Source organism: Electrophorus electricus, chromosome 9 (assembly GCF_013358815.1).
Source record: "Electrophorus electricus isolate fEleEle1 chromosome 9, fEleEle1.pri, whole genome shotgun sequence".
Lineage (NCBI taxonomy): Eukaryota > Metazoa > Chordata > Actinopteri > Gymnotiformes > Gymnotidae > Electrophorus > Electrophorus electricus.
Window position 1 is genome coordinate 5,672,283 of NC_049543.1, and position 22,718 is coordinate 5,695,000.

General features: G+C 42.6%; 1 protein-coding gene across 3 annotated transcripts in view; it reads right to left on the reverse strand.

Annotated features, from left to right (window-relative positions):
* Nucleotides 1-22,718, reverse strand: part of ksr2 (kinase suppressor of ras 2) — a 70,136-nt gene that overhangs the window by 15,200 nt on the left and 32,218 nt on the right. For all 3 annotated transcript variants that reach the window (XM_035530358.1, XM_027010657.2, XM_027010658.2), the window contains exons 6-16: nucleotides 19,993-20,168; nucleotides 12,269-12,338; nucleotides 9,494-9,577; nucleotides 7,716-7,801; nucleotides 7,304-7,321; nucleotides 6,666-6,775; nucleotides 5,325-5,493; nucleotides 4,989-5,030; nucleotides 4,415-4,481; nucleotides 2,271-2,319; nucleotides 745-1,112 (exon numbers count right to left, since the gene is read on the reverse strand). In XM_035530358.1, coding sequence (XP_035386251.1) covers nucleotides 745-1,112; nucleotides 2,271-2,319; nucleotides 4,415-4,481; nucleotides 4,989-5,030; nucleotides 5,325-5,493; nucleotides 6,666-6,775; nucleotides 7,304-7,321; nucleotides 7,716-7,801; nucleotides 9,494-9,577; nucleotides 12,269-12,338; nucleotides 19,993-20,168 — 1,239 coding nt within the window. The remainder of the gene's footprint in view (nucleotides 1-744; nucleotides 1,113-2,270; nucleotides 2,320-4,414; nucleotides 4,482-4,988; nucleotides 5,031-5,324; nucleotides 5,494-6,665; nucleotides 6,776-7,303; nucleotides 7,322-7,715; nucleotides 7,802-9,493; nucleotides 9,578-12,268; nucleotides 12,339-19,992; nucleotides 20,169-22,718) is intronic.

Genomic DNA, 22,718 nt, shown 5'->3' on the forward strand with positions numbered 1-22,718 from the left:
ATTGTGTCCAACCCCAGGTGTGCCTGCTCTCATTAATCCATATTCATTAGGGTAAGAGAGGCTATGTCTCTAACTCCACCCCAATAACCTGTAACCCAGCTAAAATGGATTAACAGCAAAACAGTGACTGAAACAGTGATAGGTAAACATCCTGTTGGTGTTGCTCAGATTGAAAACCAATCAAAAAGCAGTCACTCATGACAACCCAAATGTAAGCAATCAATATTTATTATCCTTTTACTCTATTTCTAGAATGAGTGCCTTTCCCTCCATTTCAACTCAATTTGGTTGGTTGGACCTGGTTAAGTGCTCTAAATTGAAAGATCACCGTATTTGACGTTTTATGACATGTGATAAAAGCAACCCTCAATATAAAACAGTAAAAAAGCAGAAAGGCACAGTCAATTGCTTTCATTTTGATCCAGGCCTGGAGCGGCAGCCACGACACTGTTCAGCTTTGCTTTGCCTTTATCAGCCGGTCCTCAACGTGACCAGGCCACACAACACCAACAATCTACTGTTTTGTGGTAGTATTGTGTAAATATTTCTGCTGGCAAGCTGGAAAATACACAAAAACACACATCATCTCTGGTGTAATACACACTGTTTTAACAGAATAATATTTAGGTGTGGTCATCAAACTTTTAGATACCACTAAAATAATCGGGAACACTAACGAAGCCGGCATCGACCTGCAGAGAAAGGACGGTGTTGTTTTGCGGGTCTCCTAGCCATGACGCTCACCTGGTGATGATGGCCAGGTGTGGCGGGCTCATGCACGCTCCCATGAAGAGCACCACGTTCTCATGCCGCGTGTTACGGTATGCCATCACCTCGCGTTTGAAGGCCTTCAGCTGGTCCTCGTTGTCACGCTCAATGTCAATAAGGCGGATGGCCACCTCGCCGTGCCAGCGACCCCGGTACACCAGGCCGAACCGGCCCTTGCCAATCAGCTCGCCGATCTCCAGCTGTTCGAAGGGGATGTCCCACTCCTGCAGGAAGATGCTCGTCTGGCTGGCTTTGCGCGGGAAATTGCGTGCCGACAGCAGCGAGAGGTTCATCTCCTCAAACTCGTCCGCCGAGTCCTCGGCCTCGTCGTTCCCATCCTCGTTCTTGGCGAGAGAAAAGCAGACTGACCATTAAGATCTTTTAGGGCTGGACTGACACTTTGGTCAAAGATGTTGTCATCAAGACATATGACGAAGCTCTGCAGTGAAAGATGAGGGACAATACACAGGAGAGGAGAATGGTACAGGGTGAAGGTCATGAGTGGAAGCTACGTTTGTCCTGGAGCACTGAGGTTATGAGTGTACACTTACTACTTTACTGGAAGCACCTATCTTCCACCATTACCGGTCAGTTTCTTGCCCAAGGCCAAAGCAGCACCCAATATTATTTGGGTGGTTGAAGACTTGCATAATACTGGTGTTGTGATGGTACTGGTGTGGTAATTGTAATGGTATGAATTGTAATGGCTTAGTAATGGTAGTGATGTGATAATGGTAGTGGTGTGGTGATGGTACTGGTGTGATGGTACTGGTGTGGTGATGGTAGTGGTGTGGTGATGGTACTGGTGTGATGGTACTGGTGTGGTGATGGTAGTGGTGTGGTGATGGTAGTGATGTGGTGGTGGTACTGGTGTGATGGTACTGGTGTGGTGATGGTAGTGGTGTGGTGATGGTAGTGATGTGGTGGTGGTACTGGTGTGATGGTACTGGTGTGGTGATGGTAGTGGTGTGGTGATGGTAGTGATGTGGTGGTGGTACTGGTGTGATGGTACTGGTGTGGTGATGGTAGTGGTGTGGTGATGGTAGTGATGTGGTGGTGGTACTGGTGTGATGGTACTGGTGTGGTGATGGTAGTGGTGTGGTGATGGTAGTGATGTGGTGGTGGTACTGGTGTGATGGTACTGGTGTGGTGATGGTAGTGGTGTGGTGATGGTAGTGGTGTGGTGATGGTAGTGATGTGGTGGTGGTACTGGTATGGTGATGGTAGTTGCATCATTGATATCTATAAAGTGTAATTTTATATAAGGCCTTTGTTTCTAAAACAAACAATGTTAAGTGTATTGCTGGTTTTGCATTTTTGAGCATCATGGTAAAATGGAAAAGAATCTGAATACTACTTGCGCCTATATATACACACGTGCTCACACACACACACACACACACACACACACTTTAGGTTATGCTTAAACAGAAGCATGTATAATTCATGTGAGAAATGAGCTCACAATGTCATCTGCTTAGTAAACCATAAGCACAACTCACATCTGAAGTAGGTTCAACCTCGATCTGGAGAACAGGGTTTCCTTTGTTACTGTTTAAACAAAAACAGAAAGAGAGGTTTATTCCTTCATATTCCTTGCTTTCTTTACCCTGTTTTTCAGTAGTTATGCCAGTTACCAGCTAGATAATCCTCTCCTGTCGTACTCCAGGGTTCAGGCCAGCTCATGCTTCCTCCAAGTCACTTGAAGCCAAGGGCCACATCTTTTGCTGCTTACACTGTGACACAGGGCATCTTAACCCACTCAGAACAAAGCACTAACTGCCCCAATCACAGACATCCTCTGGTGTTGCTGTCAGTGACAGGGGACAGAGTAATGTCGTCCCAGAGAACAACACAGATTTTGCTCTCTTGGTCTCCCAGCCACAGAAGACATCAGGGTTAGAACCACTGAACTCATGATAATAGGGTAAGCACTTTTCTACTGCACCGTACGAAACAACTGTTTAATTTCCTTTCTTCACATAAAATATTATTCCTCCCCTGTCTGTAATTTAATTTGTGAGTATACAGAAGTCAAAAAACGGTTTAGAGCTGAGGTTCTTGTCTCCAGTGCTGAGGACCCTCTGATCATGAAGCCCGATCAAGTGTGTTGGAAGTAGGGAGCTGAAAAAAACCTGGTTTAGAACTTAGCCAGGGTTCACTAGTCCTGAATGCATGCTCATAGAGGACTCATACGCCATTATAACAGTCTATCCTAGCAAAGTGTGGTTTTTATGATGGACTTCAGCAACAATCACTTCTAGGCTACACTGTTCACATTCGCTAGAGACTAGTACCTGCTAGTTAAATTTCTCCAAACTGGTTTTACATCAGTGAATCACATTATTCCATTTTGGGTGAACTGCTGCTTTTAAGACCAGAGAACTGACTGTCATTTTGGGAAGTGGTTAATGAAATCGAGCATGTGCAAGAGGAACTGTTTCAGTGAAACGTCGCGGGCTTAATCTCAAACCCAGATCAGTGAAAGAGATCCCACACATCGCACAGTTACACGCCCTCCAAAGCAAGCCCTTTCACAAGGGGGATCAATGTTCTGTAACCTTTCGCTTTGTTAATAGCTCTTCGATTCAAATCGCTAACGACGTCTCACAATTGCTCAGTTCGTGGTCGTGGTGTATGATGCAGGCAGTCTGACTGGTCATTAGCCCGTAGCTCCCGAGGGCCCTCAGACCTAGGCGGCTTGACCGGCACAACAGTCCAGGGGGCTTTTGCTGCTAATTAGAACTAACCAGTCTGTGCGCACACCTGCGCTGGGGTCCTCACGGACACCTGTATGCCGGCATGAGCTACTTTTACCCTACCCTTGTCGGGAAGACGAGACACTGCCCGATCTATGATAAACTTTTTTTTTGTCATGATGTTTCTGTCACAATTAAGTGTCTGTTTACAAGCGTAAGGATAAAGAAGAGTGGAGCAGAGGGCTGCTCTAATCAAATGCAGGTGGAGACTGAAATAAGTGTGTATACACAGGAATTAATACAAGAGGACCCATTCTCTCACCATCAGGTCCAGCTGGCATTATCACTGTGCGGTGAACTCAAAGGCATCACTGACTGTGCCTAAAGCCTATCTCTCACTTTCTAATCTTTTTGTGTCACAAATATTTTTTGGTTTCTGTAAAATACTTGTCTGTTCAGTTAAAAAGACATAAGCAGTGATGTGAAGTGTCCGGTATATCTGCGTGCATTCAGACCACAGCCCTAGAAATGGACATTGGCTCACACTTTATGGAGTTTACAAAGAATATTCTGGCAGCTTGATTTGCATAACAACTTCTGAAATACAACTGGAATACATTTAATGTGGTAGATTATTATTATTATTATTATTATTATTATTATTATTATTATTATTATTAACACAGACGTTCTTGTACAGTTTCAAAAGTTCACATCTCAAGTAGTGGATGCTGTGATATGTGAGGCTTTACCTTGTATCTACATTACCTATATATGATACATGTGAAGTGGTATAATCCACTAGTAAAATGTCAGTTGAGTATGGAATAACCAAAGAAGGGGTAAGCTCTCTTTTTCTGTCACACACACACACACACACACACACACACACACACACACACACACACACACACACACACACACACACACATCAGAGACAGACTTACCCAGGCTCTGACAGCACAGGATGTAAGATAACCTGAGGAGCTCTACTGGGAACCTCTGGGGCTACATCTGAAAACACACATGCAAGACATGTCAGATACAGAGGGAATCAATTAAATAAATTATACATCAACTTTATCAACCTCCATCCAGTTGATTTTATATTTGTCACAATTGATATGGCTGTGAAAAACTGACAAATTTATCTAATATTCATGCAGGCAAAAAAGAGCAAAAATTCAGACAGCAATATTCAAAGCTTACCAGAAGTCTAATTTAACCAATCTAAGGCGCATCTATTAAAGCTGTTTAAGATCTTCATCCATAAACCTCTTCCCCACATTCAACAAAAGCTCTCCTAACACTGCTCATCTCCCACAGAGCGGCTGTGCTCCGCAACCCTCAGTCTGGGAGCAAAAGTGGACTAGCTTTTACAAGGGCCATCATTCACGCAACAGAAGTGGGGAGGGGAGCACTGCTTTGCACCTTACAGGGGAGGAGGCACAGAAATTTACATCAAAAAAGTCAGCGCTGGCCTGTCAGATTGCATTATGGGTAGTGGCAATGGACACGTACCAGGGAAGATGAACTGCTGCTTGTATTTGTAGTAGTGAGATGCTGCGAGAGAGAAAAAAAAGAGAGAGAGAGAGAAAGAAAGAGTGAGAGGAGAGAGCGAGAGAGAGAGAGAGAGAGAGAGAGAGAGAGAGAGAGAGAGAGAGAGAAGACGGAGAGATACCAGGCTGATTTGTGTTGTTTTCTAAAGCATGAAATTCCTTTAGTTCCTCTTACCAGAAGAGAGCAATGTTTTGACATTTATATTCACCCTTTATAAGATTTATTTTAAACCCCTAATGTATTACTTGTATACCTGTACAAGTTTGTTTGGGCATTGTGGGTTGTTTGTGCATGCACCTGTTAGGTTGGCCTGTTTTGGCTGTCTGATACTCTGAGGAGAGGGGTGGAGTGGGGAGGGTGGGGTTGCACTGGGAGGCAGAGGAGGGGCAGGGGATGATGGGGTGGAGGAAGTGGTGGACGAGGGGTTACTGCTGGAGTCCGGCTGGTACGGCACAGGGATGTGGTCCTGACAGAGAAACAGTGACAGGCGCACAGAAAGAATATAAAGACAGAGAGAAAGAAAGAAGAGAGAGAGAGAGAGAGAGAAAGACGGAGACTTTTAATCATCATATATTCAAGACTGAAAAGCAGGACTGTCATTTCTGTTTCTCATTAATGCTCTGGCACCAACGAACTCACGTGTTCCCACCCAGGAGAGACTCAGCCAGAATCCAACAGTAGTGTGTTAGCGCTGAAGCCAGCCGAGCTGTGGGCCCCAAGGCCTGACAACTGGCCAAGAATGAGCTTTCCAACACTGCTCCACACTACTTCCAACACTCCACACTTCCAACACTACTTACACAGGTGCAGACCCTATTCTAATGTATCACGCATATATGCAAATTCAGTAAAATCACATGCTCACTTGTTCTTTTGCATTTCTACCTGGACAGTAAAATGTAGTATCTGTTTTCATAAAATGCTGTATTTAGTAGCAAACATGCATTATGAAAATACTGCCTCATAGTTAGAATAAACTGTGTCATACAAATCTGTAGTGGGTCCTGTTGATCTGGAGGCATGCGCATGTACACAGAATCAGTTGTCTTTTATGATGGCTTTGCTTTTAATATAGTTACACATATATTACCAAACCGAGATGTTATGCGATTGTCTAATAATCAAAGATGCACATGAATATTTAATGCTCTGGACGTTGTGCAGAGTAAAAACACCTGAGCCAAAATTCCAATATAAATCTGATATTTGTTTTGTAATTACTGCTCAATGGAATTAGCTTCTGGTAGCAAGATGTTCACATGTCTGCGTGTCCTGAACACACACTACTCAGTAAGGCCTGTGGCCACGTCCTACCACAAACTCATACAGAATGCAAAAAAAATGCCATTGCAACAGCAAAGATGTGTTTTATGCTCAGAGACACTCCTGTCCCTAGTGATCATATCCTATGACACACCTAATTTCTCAGGTCATTCCAAATGCACACACACACACGCACACACAGGTTGACTAGAAAATTTAAATTCAGTCCGAACTCTCGGCTGCTACTAATAAGCACAACAAACAAGTGAAGTTAGGTCAGCTCTAATGAATCAAGTGAATCGAGGCCACTCTTTCCAAAGGCGGCAGCTAACTCGCAGGATGCAGAGGCTTGGCTGATGTTTTCCTGAAACCCACCTTGTTGATTTTGTTGGTTTTGGGCAGAGTCTGGCTGATATGCAGGTCTGTGTACCTGAGGGGGTTGTTTATGTCACACGGTACTGACTCTGTCCTGACAAGCTGACGAGCTGATAGAGAGAGAGAGAGAGAGAGAGAGAGAGAGAGAGACGGGGGGGGGGGGGGGGACATAGTATCCACGGTAACGGTAGGCTGTTGTCCCGGTAACAGAAAAACAGTGGTCATGGTAACAACTAAAAAAAAAACCTCACCAAATTTGTCACATTATAATTGAATGGTGCTACACAAAGACATTATAATATGTTTATATGAGCTGTCTAAGTTTCATGCAATAATGAAAAAATGTCATAACTGATTATATAAGACGTGCTACAGAGGAGGTCCATTTCTGTGTCTCCATAAGAGCTCAAGAAGGCTTGAATTGCACAAAGGTTGCTGGCATGAAAGGTGCTTTATTAGATCTACTCTGGCCGTCAATCATGCGAGCCAAAGTCTGAGGGGCAGGTTGAAGAGAGTGACAGCAGGCTTCAGCGAGGCATGCAGGGCCCATGTAAGATACCGAGCACAACCCACTGCCATGTCCTGCTCTCAAAATGTCATTAGTGCACTCACGAGCACACGATAATCAGTCGCATTACCTTGAGACGTCCCTTGGTCTTGAGACGGAGGAGGGAAACAGGCAAAAGGAGACGGGGATTAAAGGGTACCAGCAGCAAAGAGCGATGGAAGCAACAGGCCAGAGAGGATTAAGATTGAGATTTAAGGCTGATTTTAAGATGTTGAAAGAAATGCAACAAAAACTGCAATGACAATCATAAGCGTTTTCTAAAACCGATAAAAGTCCCACGACGTTTCACGTGCAAAATCCGTTTAAACACTCTCAGAACCTGCTGATCTTCATGCGCTTTCTCTGTATTTACAAAATCAATTTTAAAAAGCTGTTTTAATCCTGCAGTATCATGTTTATTTTAAAAAACAGGTATTTTAGGGATGTGATCAAAATGGGATCTTCCTAGAGAGGTGTTAAGAAAAGAATAAAGTGTTAAATACCTTTCAGTGAGTCTCTACCTCCTCGATGGTATATGAGCAAGTGGCAAGGAGGAGCCTCTTTGGTGCATTTATTATGGCACTTCAACCTAACACATGAAATCCAGAAAGAGCATCTTGAGTTGCTGCTCTAAAAGCTTCCTAAATAAGTTCTCCTAAGGAACAGGCAAGCAGGAGAAAGGCCAAAGCTATGGAACTGCCTTTATTATCACTATTGAGGAGTAATTTATTCAAATAATCTTTTTAATGATAACGATAATAATGATCATCTGAAACTCCAGGCACAATTGCAAAGAAAAAGAGGAAATTCAGAGTGTTTGAATCCTAAGCTGTGTCTGATGTGCTTAAAAGCACACAACACTGATCTACCCAGTGACACCAGTGGATAAAAAGCAGGTACTAGCACCTTTAAGTTAAAGCCATGTTCACTAACACATAATTAATGGTTCTGAAGCTCTATTATGGCCGTTAGCCTAGAAATGCTTATTCCTATACTGTCTTAGAGCACCAGGAATATATGGATGACTGGTTTCTGTGTGTTTCTTTGCAGCTACACGGCCAGCATCATCACTCTTCTGTCAGGGCAAGAGCAAACGGAGGTCGCAAGGCGGAAATCACAACAAAGCCATGAAAGACTCAGCCAAGCTGCGCTAGCATGTTGGACAGTATTCAGGCGATTCAAGTGAAAGATTTGTACAGTTGGCTATTGTGCAATTGTTAAGAAACAGTCAATGGTCAGCACTGATGTCAATCAAATATAAAAGAAAAATAAAGTAATCAACTTTTGCATGTATATCATGAACACAAATCATTAGGCATTGTAAACTCGAGTGTTTGGTACATCACTGAGAACAGTGAAAACACTGTCACCCACGACAACAGGAAGTCATTTGGAAAACAACAAGAGAACATGTGTGTGAGCAAAGCAGCCAAAGGTTTTCAGGAGTAGAGGCCTCACATAGGTGGAGAGGCAGCTGTCGGGTGGAGAGGCAGCTGTCGGGTGGGTTTCAGGCCATGCAACCCCACCTCTTCCATACTGCAAACACGTGTTAGGTATGCGTACTGCTACTGGCACTGGCTGATGAGAAGCCAGTCCACTATTTGACTAATTCCTGAACGCTGGTGGAATTTAGGCTGAGGACGTTCAGTTAGGACTGATTGCCCTGATAGTATTAAGCATCGGCTAATGTCTGTGCAAGCCTTACAAGGCTTCTTGTCACATGTACAAACGTTATGCCACCAGAACGTAATATTAAGTCCTTCATATTTTATGTCTACTAAGGTGAATGTTATAGAAGCATACTACTGTTTGTATATCCTGTATGTGAAATAGGTGAAAATACTTTTCAAGGACTTTTTCAAAGGTGTTGAATACCAAAGTCAGAATGACAATAATCTTATTTCTCAGTCATTTTAGGGGCTCGCTGCAATCTACCCTAACTGTGCTGAGGGCAGCACACCCAGGCTCAAATCCAGGCTCAAATCCAGGCCCTTCAGGTGTTCTTCGTCACACCGCCCTCCCCTCCAGGCACACTCCAGAACTTCACGTCTTTCATGTGCATCGTACACATGCACCCTTCAGTCAGGGTTACACCCATGTTCCTACGGGGGGGGGTTTCACACTATGGAACCATCCCTTCACAGCGGGTGGGGGTTCTTAACCCTGGGCACGCTCCCAGTGGCCTTGCCATAGTATCCCACTTCTTACACCAGTCATGACCCAATCTCAAACCCAGAGTTACACTTCATCCAGTACTCCAGAGAGAAGCAGGTACACTTACTTGCAGGTTTTGCATTTCAGGCCAAATAACATTCCTTTCCCACATACTATACACGTCTGTGACATCCAGTACTTGGTGGAAAATCTGCAAAGACACAAATCAATGGTGAGGTTAGCAACAATATAATTTCATGGATTGTTTAAAAGCAGCATATCATACTCAATCACTGAAATAAAAGCATACCAATAACAGGCCTGCCCTTCAGGCAGAAAGATTGGTTCTAACCTTTTGACTACAATTCCCAGATTGCTGTGATGAAAGAGCTGAATGTGTCAAAGCACCAGCTGTATTTACCCAATAACCTTTTCATTGAGAGATAGACTATACGCAAAGATGAGCACTCTTCCTCTAATCTTCAATATGGAGTAATTTAATTGTGACTGCATCAATCTCCCCTAAATGCCCAGCTGTGCTCCCGCTTCTTCACAGATATTCAAAGGGACGAAGGCCACATAGCTGCAGAAAGATGGCTATTGTTCAAAAGAGAAATGGGGTATATACACAAGGAGAGCAGAGTCAGGGGATATAGTACAAGGAGCTACTTGTATCTTTTTGTTTGTCTGTGTGTGTTTGTATATCTCTGAAGAAGAGTCCAGGGAGTAGCTGCAATGTACTGCTATAGTAAAAGATGTAGACGTAGTAAATATAGTAGAAGTAAAGATGGAGAGGTAGGAGAGGCAGAGATGTAGAGGTAGTAGAGGTACGAGAGGAAGAGATGTAGAGGTAGTAGAGGTAGGAGTGGTAGAGATGTAGAGGTAGAGATGTAGAGGTAGTAGAGGTAGGAGTGGTAGAGATGTAGAGGTAGTAGAGGTAGGAGAGGCAGAGATGTAGAGGTAGTAGAGGTACGAGAGGAAGAGATGTAGAGGTAGTAGAGGTAGGAGTGGTAGAGATGTAGAAGTAGTAGAGGTAGGAGAGGTAGAGATGTAGAGGTAGTAGAGGTAGGAGTGGTAGAGATGTAGAGGTAGTAGAGGTAGGAGTGGTAGAGATGTAGAGGTAGTAGAGGTAGGAGTGGTAGAGATGTAGAGGTAGTAGAGGTAGGAGAGGTAAAGATGTAGAGGTAGTAGAGGTAGGAGAGGTAAAGATGTAGAGGTAGTAGAGGTAGGAGTGGTAGAGATGTAGAGGTAGTAGAGGTAGGAGAGGTAAAGATGTAGAGGTAGGAGCAAATGAAGGGCCTCTATCTGTAATGTCCTGCAATATATATATATATATATGACAAATATATATATTTGATTTTTACAAAAACCCATCTACTAGTCATGCTGGTTTATCCCATGCTGGTTTTTCATAGCTATAGAAAACTAGTCTGCCATGAAGAAAGCTGAGGATTCAATATTCCAAAAAAAACTTTTACTGACTGGGGCTCTACAGAGTAACTGATTGCAACTGTAAGTGTCCTCATGTGTTTAAGAAAAGGCCAAGTATCCAGACATAAATAAAGGCTCCTGAATACACCAACAACATTCTCCTAGAAAGTAATACATATAATATATCTGGTGGGCAGTGGTAGCTCAGTGTTTAAGGTGCTTGATTAGTAATCAGAAGGTTGCCAGTTTAAGCACCACCACTGCCGGGTTGCCACCGATGGACCCCTGTGCAAAGCCCTTAACCCTCAGTTGCTCAAGCTGCATTTAGTCAGAATTGTAAGATGCTTTGGATAAAAACATCAGCTCAATGCTGTAAATATGTGTGTGTGTGTGTGTGTGTGTGTGTGTGTGTGTGTGTGTGTGTGTGTGTGTGTGTGTGTGTGTGTGTGTGTAAATTTGGTCCTAGTAATCTCCACTAAAAAGATTGTGGTGATCAGCTCTGCTACAAGTAAACGGCTCCAAAAAGAGTCAATCATAAAAATGAGGTTTTCATGCTGAGTGACAGCATTTAACAGCTATGTTAACAAAACAGAGAACTTCAGAAAAAAAATCTCTTTTAAATCTGCATCATGCAAAAATTTCTTATTCTGGGGAACTGTATTACCCACATTTTGCCTTAACATCTGCTAAATAGCCTTTATCTCTCTCTATTCTTTTCAGTAGAATAGATTAGATTCTATTGAATTGTCTCAGCGTTATTTTCCTTTGAGATCAGTGTTATGTGGAAGAACCAGAAATTCAGTCCACACACAGACGGTCAAGAGATGCAGACAGTCGCTCGTTTTAATTGGTCTGACATTTTGCAACCACTCCACCACAGACACTCATGCAGGTTGGTGTGCATACAGACACACAATTTTAGTGCACAGTTATGACAGAATGATAAATGCTATTAGTTTGCTATTAACACAGCCCGTACATTCCGATTCACAGTCAGAGCCAATACACATACACCAATGTCTGGCACTAGTTACAAGAATTCATTTCGAGGATTTTGATTGGTCCATTAGGACTCCATTTTAGAGCGTCTCCTCCACTGCTTGGAAAGCCAAAAGAAAATGTGTGTCTGTGCATTTTAGAAACCTGAGCTTATCAAATCTGGGAGTCACTGGTGGGCAGAGAAGTTAAAGGGAGTTTTTCAATTCCAATAACAAGACCACTGATTGCCTAACAACTAGCAGGTTGAAATCAATTCAGTGAGCTTGGAGTAGAACAGAGAAACCACAGAGATGATCAGATGGTCTGTGGGTTGCCTAGTGGAACACGAGACTATAGAACATCCATGGTTCATTATAGTGTAACGAGCCTGCAACTAGGAATGTTGGCACCACTAAACTGCAGCATACTTTTGCAATTAGTATACGATTAACCCTTGCTTAATAGGCAGCCAGACAGACTCATAAGACGTTACCTGTGTTTAATAGAGTTGCCCAAGTCTCTGCGAGGGATCTGAGGAGACCAGCGAGGAACTGACAGAGTGTCTGGGGAGAGAGCCAGAGCAAAAGAACAAGTTGGGGGAGGAGAAGATAAAGAGAGGGAGGTATGGAGAGAAACAGCACAACATTTAAAATCTTTATAGCATCACTTTGAAAAGACAATTCATTCCAAGAGGGGCAGGTGGAAATGTTCTTTTAAAAATTCATTAAGGAAGGCTGAAAACATGCGGAAGAGGGAAACTGTAAACACAGCAAAAGCAATGTATTAATGTAATTTTAAATTTTCATACTAATGTGTGTGGGTTTTTTTCATCTGCAAACCACATAATTAACAAATCAAAAAATTGGCAAAAACAATAAGACCTTCAAACAGCACAAGAGTCTTTCCATTTGTCATCAAAACAAAATGAAACAAAGCCATTACTTATCAAATAATCAAAAATCTCTCTCTAAAAATCTCTCACTGAAATCTCTGACAACAAAGACAAAGATCAAAAAGCCATTGTGAGCCACATGGAGAGAGAAACCTCTCTCCCACTCAGAAATCCTGCACTGAATAAACAGGCAACAATTACAGACAATTATTGTAATCGGTGGTCTGCTGTCATCGCTCAAATGGAGGAAACCCAATAATACCTGAATAGAGGCCCGTCAAACAATAATCATGTTTGCCTTCTGCAGTCCTGTTAGTCCAAAAGGACATTCATCTAATTGAAATAAAGTCTCTGGTCAATTATAATCCATTTGTTTATGATTAGGAACCTGAAGACACAGGGCAAAGGCATTAGGCCAAACAGGCAAATGTGCGCAAACACACACACACTGTACAACTCTCAAACACAAAAACTATGAGAATGTTTGAATTCACATTCAAAGATCAACATTACTGCAACTACATACAATTCACTCCTACACATTTCAATGGAATGTTGTATTGTTGGCATGAAGCATTGAACTTCAGTAAACCCAGCATGCATCAGGCAAAATGCAACCCCACAAGCCCAGCCTGTATAAGTCTCTTGGTTCCATTCAGACCTCTGATCCTTTTTCAGACCTCTGACCCACTTGCTAAAATTCCCAATGCCTCAGAGTACACCTCCACTGCTTTATGTGAGTCTGAGGGTGAGGGGTGTCTCCCAGGGAGGGGAGAATCAAAGCACTCGGGGAAATCAGAGATGTGTGTCAGAGATAGGCATACAAGCAAGGGTCAGAGGTCACATCCATAGATCTCAAGACAGGTTCACTGTCGTTGGATTAGTTCCCTGGATCAGAGGCAGCAATACATTTGGTGAGACCAACTATAACTCAAAATCAAGGGTAAAACAGATTACTGCTAAGATATGAGCATGGACCACATAAGCATATGCCACAAAAGAGCACAAACGCAATTTTCTGCACTTTCCAACCCAAGCAGAAGCTTTGCTAATGGCAGTGAACACTGAATGTGAGTCAACACAGCATATAATGTGCAAAGCCTCCAAACACAAAACAAGCCCTCTGCCTCTTTTGTAGAGTCACCATTCAGACACTAACAGGTCTGTGTGATGATATATATCATATGATAACAAAAATACGGCCATCGTTTCATACAAAAAAGTATATAAACTGTTCCTTGTTTCGTATCATATATATTATTCTTTGTTTCATATGTATATATGCATATCATACATATCATGTGATAGTATCGGATTGGACCTTCTTTTGCCTTCAGAACTGCCGTAATCCTTTGTGGCATAGCTCCAGCAAGATGGTGGAAACATTCCTTAGAGATTTGGACCATATTGACATGATCACATCACACAGTTGCTGCAGATTTGTCAGCTACACATCCATGTGAATCTCCCCTTCCACCACATCCAAAGTAAAGTGAACTCATTGTCATGTTCAAGAAATCAGTTGGAAATGATTTGAGCTTTTGTGACATGGCGCATGATCCTGCTGGAAGTAGTCCTCAGAAAATGGGTACACTGTGGTCCTTCTGCTTCAAGGTTCGATATGTGCATTCAGAGAAGCTCTTCCGCATACCTCAGTGGTAACAAGTGGTTATTTTAGTTACTGTTGAATCAACAAGGCATTTTTGCCCAGAAAACTGCCACTCTCTGAATATTTTCTCTTTTTCAGACCATTATCTGAAATACTCAGACCAGCCCGTCTAGCACTCACAACCGTGCCACGTTCAAAGTCATTTAAATCACCCTTCTCCCCATTCTGATGCTCAGTTTGAACTTAAGCAGGTCGTCTTGACCAATGCCTAAATGCACAAAGGTTCTAAATAAAAGCAAAAAATAATCAAATATGAATAAGAACCTTTTACTTGTCAAGTACATAATTAAATGCAGTAAGAAGTAGATTTTTACATATGGTTAATTTTATAAGCCTTTTATTTCTTAATGATGTGTTGTAACGGTTCCAGCAGGAACAGGCGAGAGGCAGGAGCTGTTTTATTAAGTGAGGGTAACAAAACATGGAGGGCCAAATAAACAGAGGCAAGGGGCAAACACTGAGGCAAGGTAACACAAATTAGGCAAACAAACACTGAGGCAAGGTAACACAAATTAGGCAAACAAACACTGAGGCAAGGTAACACAAATTAGGCAAACAAACACTGAGGCAAGGTAACACAAATTAGGCAAACAAACACTGAGGCAAGGTAACACAAATTAGGCAAACAAACACTGAGGCAAGGTAACACAAATTAGGCAAACAAACACTGAGGCAAGGTAACACAAATTAGGCAAACAAACACTGAGGCAAGGTAACACAAATTAGGCAAACAAACACTGAGGCAAGGTAACACAAATTAGGCAAACAAACACTGAGGCAAGGTAACACAAATTAGGCAAACAAACACTGAGGCAAGGTAACACAAATTAGGCAAACAAACACTGAGGCAAGGTAACACAAATTAGGCAAACAAACACTGAGGCAAGGTAACACAAATTAGGCAAACAAACACTGAGGCAAGGTAACACAAATTAGGCAAACAAACACTGAGGCAAGGTAACACAAATTAGGCAAACAAACACTGAGGCAAGGTAACACAAATTAGGCAAACAAACACTGAGGCAAGGTAACACAAATTAGGCAAACAAACACTGAGGCAAGGTAACACATAAACTAGGCAAACAAACATTGAGGCAAGGTAACACATAAACTAGGCAAACAAACACTGAGGCAAGGTAACACATAAACTAGGCAAAAGACGACAATAATAGCAAGCGTAATCTAGACACACCGAACAAACCTGACTTACCAAAATAACCGACAAACTAGAAGACAAAACCCAGGGCTTAAATAACCAGAACAATCAGGGATTAATCAGACGCGGGTGAACATAACAGGGACAACCCAAACACGGACCGGAAATGAGGGACAGATGAGGGGCGGAGAAAACGAAACCAAGGAACGGACAAGGAAGTACAGGAAAACAAAGAAACAACAGGGAAATCAAGGAAACAGCGATGCCAGGAGGGAGACCATTCGTGACGTGTATCATTATCTGAATAAGAATTGACTTATATCAGGATATGAGATTTTGGTTATACCATACAACCCCAAATGCCACCATCTACGACTATGTGATTCATCAGGTGTTATGTCATATCATAAGTTTCTGTGTCCATTTCAGTGTTCAAGTTGATCTGTTCAAATTAACTAGTGAACAAAACTTTCAGGACTGCATCTTTCAGGACTGCAAGTGATTTCCAGTTAGCTTTGCCAATCCGGGTCACGGCACCACATACATAGGCTTGTGGGATTTTCCATAGTGACTAAAAACAAACAGCAGCGATCTCTCCTCTGTTCCTGTTTCTCATCTCCAGTCCCTTCTGCGCTGGTGTTTCCTAAATCCCATTATATCTGCCTGCTAATCAAATCCACACCAGCCTATGAGGTCATCAGGGTGGAGTGGCGTTTCCTCATTCTGAGAAGCGGGTCAGGACAAGAATAAAACCCTGAGTCGGGAAATGGTGAAATGTCTCCTGAAGAGGACGCAGGGAATATGTACGTTCCTCACTGTTCCTGATTACTGAAGGCCAGGCGGCGGTCCTGTCCATATATTACTGCATGTTCTCCACCCATCACCTTCACTCTCAGTCTCTATGAGCTTATACGAAGCCACAACCACATTCCTCTCCTAATTACTGGCTAACGCAGTGCTTGATATGAATATAATAAATATAGTAAATATTTGCCTTCTAACTTGCAGAGGTGTGCGGGTGAGAGGGTGAGAGAAAATGTACATGCATGTGAAATAAATTTTTTTTTAAATGAGAAACAAGGAAACAAATGTAATGCCCAAGAATGGATCAGTTGCACCAAACCGCTGTCATATACTAAACATTCAGAAAAAACTGTTCCAACTGGACAATGGCTATGTAGACATGGGGTCATGTGACATGGGGTGGTGGGGGATGCATAATTCTGATGTTCTGATATAACCAAATCTCTTGCTTGCTTGCTTGTTTCTATGACAACCCTTAGGCGCTGTTTTCCTGGAACAGTTAAGTGAAGAGTAAAATGTGAATTATGTGAATACAGCTTAATTTCATATTACCTACTTCAAGGATCCCCAAGCAAGCCTAAATTGTTTTATAAACCTCAATTAAATTGTGCTGAATTTATTAAATATGGTTTACAGCAATACATTTTATTTTTTTAAATATTATACCAAAATACCAAAAAAAGCGATGGCACATACTTACTCGAGATTATAAATTAAACATTGGAATATACATAACTTCAGAACATGTTAAAATTGCTGAATTGTTGAAAATTGTTTAATTGTTTTGAAAACTCTATCAGTGTATATCTGGTACAGCATAAAACCAGATAAATGAAACTGTATTGGTAAAGTTCAAACTGTACTGTAGAAATGCAAAGCTTATTTAAGATGAAAGAATGGTTTACTCCAGGTCATAATCTGCAAAGCTTTTTAAAAAGGACATAGCTATGCAAACTTTAAAAGTCAGGATAATTACAGACAAACACTCTTATGAAACATTTGCTTCTGAGTTTTAAATAATAAATTTAACAGGGTAAATAGTGCTTTGCTTTAGCACCAGATGTTAGAGTTTCGTTTTAAGCTGTTTTTCATTTATATTCTCTAGTCATTGCAAAATTAGTTTGTGAATATTGTCAAACCTTACCTAAGTCTCCCTTAAAGCAGAGGTTTTTTTTCATGACTTTTTCCTAGCACATTTAAGTAGACAATAAACAGGGAATTTACTGGGGGTTTAAAAGAACAAATTACACTTTCAAGGCACTATCAAACTGGCCAGAGTTCCTAAAAAACAAATCCTGTAATTGAAATCATGTAAAGAGCAGGTGGGTGTGTGCTGTCGAAAAAGGATTAGAGCAAGAGTAAAAAGGAGATTGTGAGAGCCAGTGCAGGTATTGTGATCATTAGGCTGAAGGAACTGTGCTTTAAGGCTTTAGCAGGCATGCCCCACACATGCTGCCAGCAGATGTGCATGCTAGCTAAAGGCTTCAAAAGAGCCAGTTTCTGGAGATGGCTTGAAAGCTGTCTGTTTCCCTTTGTCAAATCAGCTAGAGGCTACCCCACAGCCAAGGTGCACCTGTAGAAAAGACACTAGTCCTGTTATCTGGGAGCTCAAAGCAGCACCCAGTTCTCTCCTGGTACAAAAAGCCACCTCTGTCTATTCACACAATTAACTGTGCCAAAGGCAAGCTTTAGAAATAATTAATTGGAGATGGATCAAAAGTTGTCAGTCACCCTCACCTAAACTTCAAATCTTGGCCCTAGTTTCACAAAAGTCTTCACGCATCACCTCAACTTTGCCATCGCTTCAGGTTCCACTCTCAAGTTAAAGCTGAGTTCCCCATACTCTAGAATTAAAGAGTTTGCTGATAAACTCTAGAACGTAATATTCTAAAATTGGTTGGATGTATGAGCTCTCAAAACTTTAGAACTTAACATTCTAAAACTGTTTGGATATATGATCTCTCATTCAGAATGCAGAATTCAGGCCATAGGCTGTCTGGGCTAGCAGAGCTTTGTATAAATACTCCGACATCGATCGCATGCAGGAACATGCAGCAGACTCGAAGCAGGGTCTAATGACACTCCCAAGGCTGGGTTAATGCCTCACCATCCAGCCTCAGAGCTCAGGGGGAGACTCTGAGCATGCCCAACGCCATTACGGATGCAGCACCGGCCCAATGACATTACTCCACTGCTTCGGATCATGCAATTTATAAGGAATCCGTTTAAATCAGCTGTCATTTTGGGATTTTCTGATTTAAGAAAAACCTCTCTACGAAGCTCTTGTGCAATTTAGTCAGTCGAGCAATTGATGCTATTAAAGGAATGGCTGGACATTAGACCTAAAATGTCAGCATATGAATAACCATCTCCACACCGCTCCCACCAAAAAATCAAACTGAACTACGTATGAGAGTAGGTGCATTTTAGAAAACAGTAAAACAAACACTAATGTGAGAAGCATCTATTGTAGAGAGCTCAACTTGTTACTGATCAGGATGGAGGAAGTTTAGACTTCTGCCTGCTTAAAGTTCTAGTTACTATTGGTTCCAGATTTAAGAACCTCCAAACAGTGGAACTTTATGGGTTTTAGGATTATCGATTTGGCTCTCGGACACAGACACAAAAAAAAAGCACACTATTTTCATAGTTTTTTTTCTGGTTTTGTAAGACATTGGCAACAAGATCACCACCAACTGCAGCATGTGTACAAGTGTTTGTGATTAATGTGATAAGATATCAGTCAGTCACAAAAAATAAAATGTCACACAATCCCAAAATTGCCACGGTCTGCTTCCAAACTGTTCCATGCAACGTGTGTGTGTGCATATGAGTGTGTGTATATGGGATCATCTCATACTTGGTATCAGCTTTGACCAGACACACGTGGGCCCACATGCACCAAACCCAAACTGTAGCACTCTGCACTGTGGTTGCCTGCCAGAGGGCCAGAGATGAAACGAGACTTCAGTCAAAACTCGGTTCCAGCGGCGGTGCTGGAACCTTCCCAGTCCATCTACATGTACATCTGCAGACGTGAGCTGAGAGCTACGGGCCCAGCACAGCCCTGCTGCTGTGTCATTCCCAGTCCTCACACATGCCTACACCCTTATTTCCACTCTAACAGCCCCTCCTGAGGGGCCGTCTGCGGCTGGACGTGGTGGGATATGGACGCGCATGGGCCTTTCATTTGGCGCCCCGTGTGAGGAAGCTGCGTCATGAATACGGATGAGGCAGATGAGCCGAATATGTCCTCCTGCCCTGTGATATATCAGGATGTTCATGTCAGCGCCAGCATGGCTGGGAATAAGTGCAACACACAAAGCCCTTTTAGTGGGGTTTAAAAGCTGTGAACTTGGGTGGATAAAGGGGGACTTAAAGGGGCCTACTTCTTTTATCAAATGTATTTAATATTTTTAATGACATTACATAAACTGTGGAGATGTTCTGGTTTAAAAGAGAAAATTCTAAACTTATTAAACTGATATATTTTTGGTAGCATAAACACAAGCCGCTTCCACTTTAACAAAATGCAACCGTTAAAGGTTTGTGCTTAGACTATCGTCACAAGCTCAGCTCTGTTGAAAAGGACACTTTCCTGCCAATTTTTTTACTAAGAAAAAAACCATGAAACTCCCAAACTAAAACACCGTGGGAACATTCCACTCATAAACCTGCTGGGCGGCGGCTACGTACTGGCGGAGGGCGTCTCGGCGTGTACGGGCGGCGTGGAGGGCACGAGGCTAGGGAAGAAGAAGGAGCGGAGGGACAGCTCAGAATGCAGTGGAGAGCGCTGGGTAGGAAGGTTCTCACAGCTCCCTGCCGCGCTGCTGTGGATCTTCAGGTTCAGGGGCTTGGCCTTTTTCCTGGCTCTGTGGGAGAAGAAGCGAGAAGAGTGAATATGTGAACGACAGAACGGATGAATGAATAAACCGAACGGAAAAGGATATTAAAAAATACAAATAAAAAATAAAAACAGAGATGGGTGCTCGTTTTTTTTTTTCCATTCGCGGAGGAGACTTAAAAATGATTAAAGCAGAGGGAGCATGACATAGGGTGACAGATATGACGACCTACAGAAAGCTGACGTTGCGCACATCACAGACCTTGCTTAACTCTAACTCCCTCTCTGGACTTGGTTATGTCTGATAAACCACTACAAGTTTCTTGCTTGCACCTTCTGTAAGGATGATATTGGGGGGAGAAAAAATGTTTATGGGCATAGTTAGGTTATTAACAATGTCACATGTCCTCTTTAAAGAGACCCCTAATCAACACACCAGGCCATGAAAAGCACAGCAGGTTAGGAAAGAAGACAAGACCAAGTGAATTACACCACAATAATGCAGCTAGTGCCTGACTGGACCCCTTGTGCACTTCTAATGAGGTCTGGGGCCTTTCACACTTTCACACACACGCTTTACTCGCCATGCTCAAGGGCAGGTCAAGAATCATTCACACACACCAGGGCTGATGTAGTGTGCCCCTGCTGGGACACACCACAAGAAGAACACACACACTCACATGTGCACGCTCACTCACACGCACACACACACACACACACACACACACACACACTGTTAATAAGCTTATGTAGCTGGTAGCATCTCAGTAAGAAGCTCATTTAGATGTTAGTGTGTTGATGCCTGAGGGCTGCTATTCTGCTAACTGAGTACCACAATCAGACATTTTAAGTCTCGACCCAAAAGCGGAGATAAAGGGGAAACAAGCTACAAGTTATCAGAATTTCCCTCTGCAGTCAGCAATTTAGATAAAACCACATTATGCCATTCAAATGCCATTAGATACGTTGGTCTTCCCAGGAGAGAGCACTCCAAGCACCCCTGCTGATCCCACCCCCACACATGCTCCGTTCTCTCTCTGCTTCCCCTCTGTCTCAGACTCGCTCATCACATTCACCACATCCTCCCTCTCATAAACAGCACACATGAAGTAAATAAATATGTGACAAAAATGTTTTTTCTAATGATCTTTTGTGAGAGTGAAACCCTTCTGGATATGATGCATTATTCAAGACACGTCAAAGATAAACGATGATGCCAGAAGGAAAGAAGTAATGTTAGAATGAACTAAAGAACTAAAAATGATGTCCACACTGAGCATCCGTTTTAAGGGTCCCGACACAAAATGCAAAGCGCTGATTGAAAAATAAGGTGCGAAGGGATTTTTAAGCATATAATGAGTAACTTGAGAAATAGAGGACTCCTGCTTCAAAAGGTGAGTCATATTGTTTTGAAATCAGGCCATCATATTTCCATCTGATCCAATACTCTCATCCCCCATAACCTCTGCCTGTTCCACATCTGCCAATCAGATGCCTGTCACCTTGGGAACTATGTGAACACTATCTGAATAAGAAGCATATGGGTGGATGAATAAATTCTGCAAGGTGCAAAACCATTGCGGAAGAGACACCTTAAGTATGAGTAATGAACGACTTATGACCCATAAGTTTCAGCAAATATGAGCACTTAAATGAGACAGGTAATCTTAGTTTAAAGGAAATGGTACCCAAGTAACCTATCAAACTCTTCCTGGTCTCAGTGAAGGTACGTGTTATTTTTCTAAAGATGCTTTGTTCCTTCTTTGTGGTGGTGTGTGCGAGCGAGTGCGTGCATGCGCTCGCGTGAGTGAGTGACAGAGCGAGAGAGAGGGAGAGAGAGAGGGAGAGAGAGGACAGAGAGTTTTGTCAGAGAGAAAGATGATGAACAGTTTTCCTAGTGCACAGAATACATTAGAGAGTGAACATGACATGATGACAGCAGCTACAGCAAAGGGTGAAGGTGTGTGTGTGTGTGTTTCTGTGTGTCTGTGTGTGTCTGTGTGTGTGTGTGTGTGTGTGTTTCTGTGTGTGTGTGTGTGTGTTTGTGTGTGTGAGTGTTTGTGTGTGTGTGTGTGTGTGTTTCTGTGTGTGTGTGTTTGTGTGTGTGTGTGTTTGTGTGTGTGTGTGTCTGTGTGTGTGTGTGTGTGCACGCGCGCATGTGTCCGTGCATGTGTGTGTGCGTGTCTGTGTGTGTGTGTGTGTGTGTGTGTGTGTGTGTGTGTGTGTGTGTGTGTGTGTGTGTGTGTGTGTGTGTTTGTATGTTTGCATGTGGCACTGGAGCCTTTAGAATACACCTCAAGCTTTGAGGAGAGTAGGAGTCACGGCATGCTGTCAATGTAAGATTGTTTTTATTTCACACTCTCTCCCACTCTCTCTCTCCCACTTTCTCTTTCCCAGCCTCTCCTCCTCCCAACTCTTCCAAGGCCAAACCGACCAAACCATCCATAAATCATCGTCAACGCCCATGTCAGAAATTTTGTGAAATATCAAAATAAACCCCACATAGCTGAAGACCACCTCCACACGGGCTCTGGTCCCCACACTACCGCATCATTCTACCGCAGTGCAACTGTCAAAG